Raw genomic sequence first — 11,516 nt, forward strand, 5'->3', positions numbered from 1 at the left:
TTACGTATATTTATCACGAATAAATTTAGCTCCCGCTTGTATTCCTTCCCAGGTCTCCATCGCGAATTGTTGCACCAACGCGGGGTCTACCAGGAACCTGTCGACCCCCAAGGCATTCCTGTGACGTGGCAGCTCGTAGACATAGGAGTAGGGGATATTGGAGACTGAGCCGTAGTCCATGGCGAGACCAGACGCTCTGTATAGTACTAACGCTGAGTTACCCACGGTGTAGTCTGAAAGAAACAAGACTTTTAAAAGCCGGGACAAGGAAATTATTAAGTGAAGACTGGAGATCCATCACCTATAACAGAGTATCACTTCATCATCATTATTATCAGCTGTTGGACGCCGAATATGCCTCTTGTTAGGTCTTCAAAAAACCACGATCTTAATCACCCGTATTAGAAACGACATTCACCCATTTGTTTAATGGATGAAAAGTATATTATATCACATCTACTACGTTAAAAATATATTGTGTATAGGTTGCCTCAAACACTCCTGGCTGATAGTTAATAATAGTTGGGCTAGGAAATTTTTAGGCAACCCGCAATATATTTTTCAACGCACAAAAGCGAAATGCCTAACAGTCAATGCAACTACGGCTCCGGCATCTAATAAACAGATGGGTGTAGGTCGTCTCGTCGCTTGAATCGAAATCGCAGCTGCTACCAACAACCCGTATGATATCGTCGGTTCACCTAGGTTGACCAAAACTGTTCTTTCTAGTGCAGGGTCGTCATTAGGCTCCTTAGGACCTTGACGTTCATCGCTTTTCGAACTGTGCATCCTACCTATTTCTACCTAACATCTCTCGGCTTCGTTTTGAAACGCTAAATTATTTGGCGATACGTCTACAGTACCAACCGTCGAAGGCTGAATCGGTACAATTACCAGTACCAAAATTCATCAACTAATAATTTATTTTTAAATCAAATCAAATCAAAAATCATTTATTTCAAGTAGACTCAGTTTACAAGCACTTTTGACACGTCAGTTGACTATTTGTAAAGATTCTACCACCGGTTCGGAAGGCAGGTTCTGCTGAGAAGATACCGGCAAGAAACTCAACAGTTGCTCTTTTGAAAAAGTCATACAGTATTATAATTTACAATTGATAACAATTACAATTTCTTATAGTTTTATTTCCTGTGTGAAGGTGGAAGCTGATCCAATGGCCTCCAAGCGCTTTTATCTTTAAGGTACTCATCAATGTTGTAGTAACCTCGACTAAGTAAATGTTTTTTAACACATTGCTTAAAGCTATGCATTGGCAGGTCCATCACAGTCTTGGGGATCTTGTTATAGAAGAGTACACCCAAACCTACAAAAGATTTTTTTACTCTTTGGAGACGATATGCAGAAATAACTAACTTATGCCCGTGTCTAGTAAGACGTGGGTTTAAATCTCCTTTTCGTTTGTACAAATTAATATTTTGTCTTACATAGACTATACTGTTATATATATATTGACAGGCTACTGTTAGTATACCTATTTCTTTAAACTTTTGACGAAGGGACTCGCGTGATTTTAATTGATATATTGCTCGAATTGCTCTTTTTTGAAGTACAAATATAGATTGTATATCGGCAGCCTTGCCCCACAATAAAATACCGTAAGACATTACGCTGTGAAAGTACGCAAAATAAACTAGCCTAGCTGTATCAATATCAGTGAACTGTCTTATTTTTCTCACTGCAAATGCCGCTGAGCTGAGTTTACCAGACAGTTTTTCTATATGAGCACCCCACTGAAGTTTACAATCCAAGGTCACTCCCAGGAAAACTGTGGAACTCTCCATTTCCAGTGTTTCACCATCGATCATTATAGACTTTTCTAATTTTATTACATTTGGCAATGAAAACTCAATACATTTAGTTTTCTTGGCATTTAAAAGTAGATTATTTGCAGTGAACCAATGCGACACATGCGACATGGCACGGTTTACGTCGTCAGAGTTATCTTTATTTCTGTCAGTCTTAAAAATTAAGGATGTGTCATCAGCAAACAGTACAATCTCACATATGCCGCTGACATGGAATGGTAAATCGTTTATGTACACTAAGAATAAAAAAGGACCCAGAATTGAACCCTGTGGGACGCTCATTTTGGTAGTGGAACCGTGCGACTTTATATCATTTATGCATACCTTTTGTGTTCTATCACTGAGATAAGAGGCAATGAGATCAAGCGCAACACTTTTGATGCCATAGTGGCTTAACTTGAGTAAAAGAGTGTTATGGTCAACACAATCGAACGCCTTGGACAGATCACAGAACACACCAATAGCATTCTTAGAACTTTCCCATGCTTCATAAATATGTTTTAAAAGTTTAGCCCCTGCATCAGTTGTATTGCGACCTTTTGTAAAACCATACTGTTCAGGATGAAACAAGTTATTTAAATTAAAATGACATAAAAGTTGATTTAATATGATTTTTTCAAAGACCTTGCTTAGTGTTGGCAATATTGTAATCGGTCTATAATTATTAGGATCTGATTTGTCTCCTGATTTAAAAAGTGGTATCAATTTGCCATGCTTCATTAGGTTCGGAAAAATACCTAAGTCCACACATTCATTAAAAATAATGGCTAAGTGGGGAGCAATGACATCTCTATTAATTATATTCCAGGTGGTTTGTATCTTGTTCTCAGACTCAATTATTTTCTGTTTGATGTGTAACGATTTCGCAAGAATACAAACACGTTTGAAAATTTTTGAGTAACTTTTTACATAATCTAAATAAGTTCGCGTTTGAATATATTGTTTTTCTTCGTACAACTCGTACAATTTATCTCTACTTTTATAGATACCTACAGTAGCCCATTCGCTAAACTTTAATTTTTGGCTAGCATTAATGCGTTTGAAGTTAAAAATTTTACTAAACTCTCTGTCTATTGTCTTGAAAAGTGTACCAAAGAGCAAGTCTGGATGACTATTTTCAAATGCAAGACTTGGAATTTTAGAAATAATTGTGTTTTTGAATCGCTCTAATTTACCTTCAGTTATTGGCCTATACTTTACCCATTGATTGTTATTGGTTTTATTATTTAAAATAGTAATTATTTGACCACTATGATCAGAGCTTAATTTATTTATTATCTTCTTTTTCTCAAGCACACAATTATAAAATATATTATCTAGACAGGTACCTGAAGTTGCGGTTATCCTAGTAGGTTCGTTAAAAGCATGTGTCAAATCAAAACATTTGAATAAGTTAAGAAATCTAACAGACTTTGAGTTTTCTGTTAGAATATCAACATTAAAATCGCCGCAAATCAGTATTTGTTTGGAAGATGTGCACAATCGCCTCATTACATCTTCCATTACCTCTTCAAATTGATCAAAGTCAGCCGGAGGGGGTCTGTACACGCATACTATAACAATTTGTTCCAACTCCACACAGGATAGTTCAACAATGCATTCTACAGAAAGGCTAACTATATCTTTTCGATCCTTACATTTTAAGTTATTATGTAAAAAAATTAAGGAGCCACCATGACCAGCCCTTCTGAAGAACACACTTGACAATGAATAATTATTAATATTAAGTACTGACAGCTGTGAGTTAGTGAGCCAATGCTCCGTAATACATAAGATGTGTATATTGAATTTTTCTACAAATAGTTCAACTTCTAATTCCTTGCCGTTGATGCTCTGTATGTTTTGGTGTACAAGGTTAATGTTACAGGGCATCTCCGTTGTCGTATTTTCTAGTTTAAAATATTTTCAATTGTAACAGTACTAGGATTGGTACTGCAGTCAGGTATAGAAATATTTGTACTATTAGTACAGGTTGTAAACATGTCAAAAGACTGCGTTACAATACTTGTAACTGGATCGGTTAAATTACAATTAACAACTGAGACTGATCATTCGTACTCTGGTCAATAGAAACATAACCACTATTATTACATGTCATATTAATGTCAATAGACTGAGTTACAACACTTGTAACTGACTCATTTAAGTTGTAAGCCAACAGAGAAGCTATATGGTGCTTAAATTTTTTAGGCAGATATAAATTATCTTTAGTCAACGTATAACATGAGGTAAACTTATTCATGTCAAAATAAAAAAATGCATCGCTGTGATGGTATGTCAAGTTATATAACATAAGATTTAAATTATGAATATGCTTATTTTCTTTAGCCATTGAACTATAGTAAGGAAATGCACATAATGTAAATTTACATTTAGTTTTACTATGTAATACTAATAGCTTTTCAACACATTTTAGTATTTGATGTCTTTTAATATTTAAACTGTTCCCTATCAACAAAATAACATTTGAGTAATCAAGTATATTTTCTAAATTTAAGCTATTTATTAAATAATTAAAACTAGCCCCCGGAAAACACTTATTAGTCACTGAATGATTTAGGTAATAGCTCATAATGGACCCAAAATCCTTACCTAACTTATCAGAAATTATTAAAGTCTTTTTTTGAGCCTTGTTCAACAAATTAAAACTATGTGAGCTTAAATTGTTAATTGAGATTGACGGTACTGGTATAACACTATTATTACACTGCACATTTTGGCTTGAGACTAGACTCAAGATAATTTTCCAAAATTTTTGAGGAAGTTCTTCTGGAAAACAAATATAATACTCACATGGATTCCAATGCGTCTTTACGGCGTCTATCGCGGTGGCCATCTGTATACCAGCAGCGTGGACGGACAACGCGTTGGACACCAGCACTCCATCGCCCCAACCGTACAGTATCATACTACCTATGTAAACAATCAATACAAATATAAATAAATAAAAATGAAGTGTCTGTATGTGATTTCATTATGTTTTGTTTTGTGTTTTCTCGAGTGCTTAAAGCTTAAACACAAACACATTTATTTTTATAAATTTTTGTCTGGCTGTTTGTTTCGGCTAATCTCGTGAACTGGACTGATTTTATTGGGACTGGAAGGTAGTTTTTCAGCAACATAAAGGCTACTTTTTATGCCGGAAAACTCAATGTTTCCCGCGTTAGAACCTGCAATATCCTAGATAACTAATTTTACTTAAAAAAGCTGAAAGTTTGTCAGCCCTCCTACCCTAGGTAAGTAAGGTATGGAGTTGTACTTCATCATTATCAACCCATATTCAGCTCACTGCTGAGCTCGAGTCTTTTCTCAAAATGAGAGGGGTTAGGCCAATAGTCCACCACGCTGGTCCAATGCGGATTGGCAGACTTCATACACGCAGAGAATCAAGAAAATTCTCTGGTATGCAGGTTTCCTCAAGAGGTTTTCCTTCACCGTTTGAGACACGTGATATTTAATTTCTTAAAATGCACACAAAGTTGGAGGTTCATGCCCCGGACCGGATTGGAAACCACACCCTCCGGAATCGGAGGCTGAGGTCATATCCACTGGGCTATCACGGTTTTTTTGTTGTACTTGAATACCAATAAATACTTGAAGTTCAACCCATAACTGACACATCAAGCTTATAATTGTAATCAACTTGTATTCAAATGATGAAGAATTACATACCTGTGCTATGTATATCCATGAACATCTTGATTCGATTATTATTGCTTCTTAATATATCCCCTACGATTCTGGCCTCGGGTTCAGAGAAGGGGTGCCTTCCGTGGAAGGTCTCCGAGCAAACGTTGTTGCTCGAGAAGTCGCCCCAGGTAATGTCGAAGTTTCTGTTCAAGTCAACTCCGACACAAACGTCGTTAGCCATGTAACCTGTGGCGCGATTTTTGCGCCAAAAACGATTCTGGAGAATTTAAAACTAATATTTTAAAACTAAACTATTATGTGACTAAAATCGAGAAAGGGATGGAAGGGATATAAATACAGATATAAATAGCGGCCTTAGGAGACTGATTGCGAGAATGATCAATGACTGTTTTGTTAAGTAATTCGTGAACAGTTTGACCTACATTATTATTGTATATGCTCTCACATATTCTTTCCATTTTCATAAGTTTACATATTTCAGTTTGCTTGATACTTCTACTGAATTTCACAAACATATTAAAAATGTGGTGTATTTGAATTTTATAATATTTTTCATGTTAGTATCTTTGCGTTTTAGTCTTGAAAAGAGTTTTACATCTAATTCAACATTGTTTCTATCAATACCAAAATATTTGCCATTTTTGGATAGCAAATTACCTTTACTTCGTTCACGTATTATATCTATTACCTGAACATGACTGAATTCATATCCATCAGGGTTGGCAATGGGCAGAATGATCCAATCGACTTTGTCCAAGACACTGCTCTCAGTTAGATTCCCAGTTACCAGTTTGTCGATTGCATACAACGTCGGTGGTAAGGTGACCCATTCACGAGCATGAAGCAGAGATTCAACAAACACTATAGGTTTGCTTGTATCCTGAAATATTACAAAAGAGTATTTATATATACGTCTGTGTGTATGAGGAAGCTATTATTAATGACTACCGTGGTATATAAATAATAGTCGTAGAGAATTATTTATGCCAGAGTTACTAGTAAGGCTGTGCTTATATCTGATGCCAATCAATTCTGCTGTATTTTGGTCTGAAGGGGATGGTATCTGGTGTTATTAACTCTTCTTCTACTGCTGTACAGTGCACTCCTTCGCTTTCTTGAAAGTAGCAAAGGGAATCTTAGTTATGCGTTAAAACAATCTTAATATGATTTTAACTCACCTCAAAGTTGGTAGTGGATATTTTAAGATACTTCACATCTCTACCTTCGAATGATTTTCCTGCGTTGACCAAAGTTACTAAATCTGGATACGACGAAGCTACTTCTTCGAGATAAGTATAAACCTGAAATTAACATAAAAGGTAGTTTTTTTTTTTGGGTAATGAAATTATATTTGTAATCTCTTGGAGAAGTGTCCAAAATACTATAAATAAGTATACTTAAACAATACACATCACTATCTAGCCCCAAAGTAAGCAGATAGTTGATTTTATAATATTCATACACATTTATATACTACATAGGTCTCAGTCCTAATATCTAGTCGGTCAGTAAAATGTCTCAGCTATACAATTTAGACAATATATTTGTCTGATTGTGTTCTTTCTATATGTATAATATTACTTTTCATGAGTGGCCGTGACCTTCGAAAATCAAGCTATATTTAGCCAGTTCTCTTAGCACACTATTTCCCGTTGGCTTCTATGTATGATGATGAATGATGAAATCATATTTCTTTCATCCTTACCTCCGTAAGATTGTAAACTCTATCAAATCCAATTCTTGCTGTTCCAAATCTTTGACTTTTACGTTTCGCTTCAACCATCAATCTATCTTCTTCATCTAGTAATCTGAAATTTTATTAATCATCATCATCATCATTATCATCATCATCATCATCATCATCATCATCATCATCATCATCATCATCATCATCATCATCATCATCTATATTTAGGACGTATTTCGAACTAACATACGCTCGAGACTCCGTTCTTGTGAAATTTCGTTTATTTATAAATCCCGCGGGAACCACGGATTTTTATGGAAAAAGGCTTATGATAAATAAATAAACGGCTTGGGACATATGCATTGGTATTAGGCGAAAGTTCGTCTAATACATAGATAGAGGTAAAGTTGACGGACTAAACAGTTAACTATAGAGTTAACTGTTCAATCCGTCAACTCTAACTATAAATAAACACACCTTCTCCAATCCAATATTTCAATTTATGTACGTTTCGTGTATCAAAAGAACCACGTAAATAAATTTTCCAAAAATCCAAGATTTTTTGACTTTGACTTTGATATTGTATAGGACGAGGTTAAGTCCAGGCCAGAATAAATTATATTTATATTAAGTTGAAAAATAATTCAAAGTAGTTAGCAGTGAAGTGAATCCACTCTCTGCTTTCGCTTCTGTGACAAAGTCGTGGCCCGCAGTCAACCCGTTAGTGAAAAAGCTACAAAATTCAAGTGGATCGTACAAGTCGATAAATAGTCTGGTTATAGGTGAGGAGCTAGTGGAAAAATTTTACAAGCAATCAGATTCACTTTTAATTTAAATCATGTTTTCACATAAATAACTTTCCACGGGCGTTTTTGGTGTATTTACTTTTTATTGTTGCCAAGTGGCTATTTAACGTTTTCTCTGGATTTCTTAATTAATCTCATGTAAATTTTATTTGTTATGAAAATATTATCATTATGAGATCGTTTTAACGGCTCACTACAGGACAAGCTGGCCTATTATTAAAATAAACATCAAATCAACTGAGAAATGTCATCTACCTAATGTATGATATTCCCGAAGAATTGTCAGTAGGTACTGGATGAAATTTTGACGACATAGAATCTCTATTTCGTATATGTCTAAAATACTTCAAAGTTAGTGAAGTAGCCTGCAGGCCTAAATCCTTTTAGGAGGGTTTTTTCTTCTTCTATATGAAAATATACTAAAACAAAATAAGTAATTAAATGTATTTTATTTTTAATTTTTTAATAAAATAATTTACGGCAAGTAAAAAGGAGATGATTCTTTTACTTAAATTTGTTTTTTGCTCATTTTATTTAATATCTTAGATCATAAGTCATACATCATTTAAGTTTAGTGTAATTCAGCATTCAGCAATGCCCAACGATAAATCGGGTAATTATTATATTCTCCTAACGTAATTGCCACTAGCTCCTCGCCTATCGGAGCACTCAAAATTTAATTAGTACCGCGTTTGACATATTTTCCCTCTTTTGAATGTAAAAAAATATAAAAATATTTTACAGTGGAGCAAACTGCTGATTAAATGCAGAAATAGCGTTTCTTTATAAAGAATTTTACTTTTTTTATTTATTTAATATTTTGCAGGTTACTGCTTGACTGTTTATGTTTCAATATTTTTTCGATGACAGATTCTTAAAGTTTTTAAGCTATATTAAAGCATTAACTAAATGCAAAGGTGAAACGAAAATATTTTCATGCCTTTTTTCATGAAACCCCATGTAATTTTGAGTACATAAAATCTTCCCTGATAAAATTAACCGTATCTAATTGGATCACTAGTTCTGGAAAATTACGAACGTACATAAAGTCAAAGTCCAAATTCATTTTTATTATACTTAAATGAAAATTAAAAAATATATTACGTACACATGTTTAACTGTCGTGTTAGTTCAGTTTAACTCAGTCGATTACGTACGACCTTGGGTTCGTGACTTGGGTCAACTTATGAAAATGAGACTTATGGGGTTTTATTTCCTTTAAGCCGAGCCTGCCGAGCGAGAGCCGTGATAGCCCAGTGGATATGACATCTGCCTCCAATTCCGGAAAGTTTGGGTTCGAATCCGGAAGGTGTGGGTTCGAATCCGGTCCGGGGCATGCATCTCCAAATTTTCAGTTATGTGCATTTTTAGAATTTAAATATCACGTCTCTCAAACGGTGAAGGAAAACATCGTAAGGAAACTTGCATACCAGAGAATTTTCTTAATTCTCTGCGTGTGTGAAGTCTGCCAATCCGCATTGGGCCAGCGTGGTGGACTATTGGCCTAACGCCTCTCATTCTGAGAGGAGACTCGAGCTCAGCAGTGAGCCGAATATGGCTAGGCTAATAGTCCACCACGCTGGCCCAATGCGGATTGGCAGACTTCACACACGCAGAGAATTGAGAAAACTCTCTGGTATGCAGGTTTCCTCAGGATCCTTCACCGTTTGAGACACATGATATTTAATTTATTAAAATGCACACAACTGAAAAGTTGTAGATTATTGCCCCGGACTGAATCGAACCCACACCCTCCGGATTCGGAGGCAGATGTCATATCCACTGGGCTATCACGGCTCACCTTCACAAAGAATACTAAAATCCGTTTGAAGCAATCTGTAGACGCCTACCGGTCGGTTATACCTTGGTGATTTTAAGCTCTAAATCTCCTTTCTTGCAACGACTGAGGTCTGGCCAATGGAGTCCTACTAAAAATAGGCTAATGATTATTACCTTTTAATATTATCTACATCCACTCGATATTGTATACCATTTCTAGAAAGTACGTCTTGAAACCGTTCCAAATTCTTCTTCGGTACCAGTATTACAGCGTTTTTGTCCATTTGTGAGTATGTCCATATATCTAATTGTAAGGGGACTTCCAAACTTTTGACCAGTTCTATTTGATTAACATCTTGTATTTTGACTTCGAAGAGAGAGTGTCTGCAATAAAATATTGTGTGATTTACAGTAAGATATTGATGTGATTTCTGTTTTTAAGGTTAAAAATAGGTACCTACACTATTTCATCATCATCATATCAGCCGATAGACGTCCACTGCAGGACATATGCCTTTTGTACGGACTTCCAAACATCACGATCCTGAGCCGCCTGCATTCAGCAAATCCCTGCGAATCGCTTGTTGATGTCACTTTCTAATACGGGGTCGCCATTCCACCAACACCTTGGAATATTATTTTCTCTTCTATCGGCAGTCTCTATAACTGCCAATTTTTTTGATTATTTTTATTTTAAGTCACAAATCAAATGACATTTTTTACAACTTGATATATCCGCTTTATTCATCCCCTCTCCCAAGCCCATAACTATTAAACGGTTGAATAAATTTTCTCTCGAATAAGAAATCTTACAAACAAAAACATCAAAATGAATCCTTACCCATCATACATTTCATGTTTCGCGAGGACCAAACTAAAACTCAGCAAGAAACTTAAATATAGTAACATGACTATGGCGAAACGTAATTCGGTAGGCAATGAAAAATAAACAACACGATTATCGAGTCTATCTTATTATATAAAACATTATTATCCTAATCTATTTTTGAAAACCGGATAATCAGTTGATAGTGATAAAATGAAATTAGGTTTTGAAGATAACGCAAACAGTACAAGGATAGGCTTTTGCTTCCGGAATTACTTATTAGGAGGAAGTTTCATCTTTATGAGCCTATTTTAACGGGAGTCTACAGGGAAGGGACCTTCCTTTTTATTAGAAGGGATGTGAAGTAAGATTTGTAACTCACCACGCTGTTCCAGTACAGGATGTCGGGATAATCAGTTAATATGTATGTTCGTAAATACATATTATTACTAACTAGTAGGCGCCCGAGACTTCGTCCGCCCTCAGACCTCTTTAATCCGGCCCTATCGCAAAATCCGGTCTTAGTGGATACCTACTAACTATAAACTGCCAAATTTTAGCTTTACACATCAAGCGGTTTTCGAAATTTCGTGATGATGGTGGAAATCTTCCCCAACAATGTAAAACCTATTGTCCTTTCTAAAGTTGTCTTTAGCAATATTAGTCTATTTTTTCTTTAGACGATGTATGGATCCAGGAACAAAATTACTTGATCATCCTGCCCGACCTCTGTGTATGTAATATTCATGGCGAGCCGGACAAAATTATGAACGAAGCGAAATGTGGTGGAGGGACGTTTTTCTTCCAAACCATGTTCCGGACTTCATGCAGATTTGATTATTGTAGGTCATATGTTAAAAGGGTGATCAGGAAACTAGATCAATAAAAATGAACCCATTTTCTGAAAAATTGCTTTTTTTTCTAGAAAAAGTCCGTTCTTG

The 11,516-nt window shown here is 35.5% G+C and overlaps 1 protein-coding gene across 1 annotated transcript; it reads right to left on the reverse strand.

Moving 5' to 3' along the window:
* LOC112047470 (carboxypeptidase B-like) lies at positions 1–10,658 on the reverse strand. Its single transcript, XM_052888557.1, has 7 exons — positions 10,591–10,658; positions 7,183–7,285; positions 6,656–6,778; positions 6,166–6,357; positions 5,499–5,733; positions 4,620–4,739; positions 1–233 (listed from the first exon to the last, which is right to left on the reverse strand). The coding sequence occupies exons 1-7, from the start codon at positions 10,656–10,658 to the stop codon at positions 1–3; spliced, it is 1,074 nt and encodes a 357-aa protein (XP_052744517.1).
* Between the last annotated feature and the right edge of the window lie 858 nt (positions 10,659–11,516).

This window comes from Bicyclus anynana, chromosome 23, assembly GCF_947172395.1.
Source record: "Bicyclus anynana chromosome 23, ilBicAnyn1.1, whole genome shotgun sequence".
Classification (NCBI taxonomy): Eukaryota; Metazoa; Arthropoda; class Insecta; order Lepidoptera; family Nymphalidae; genus Bicyclus; species Bicyclus anynana.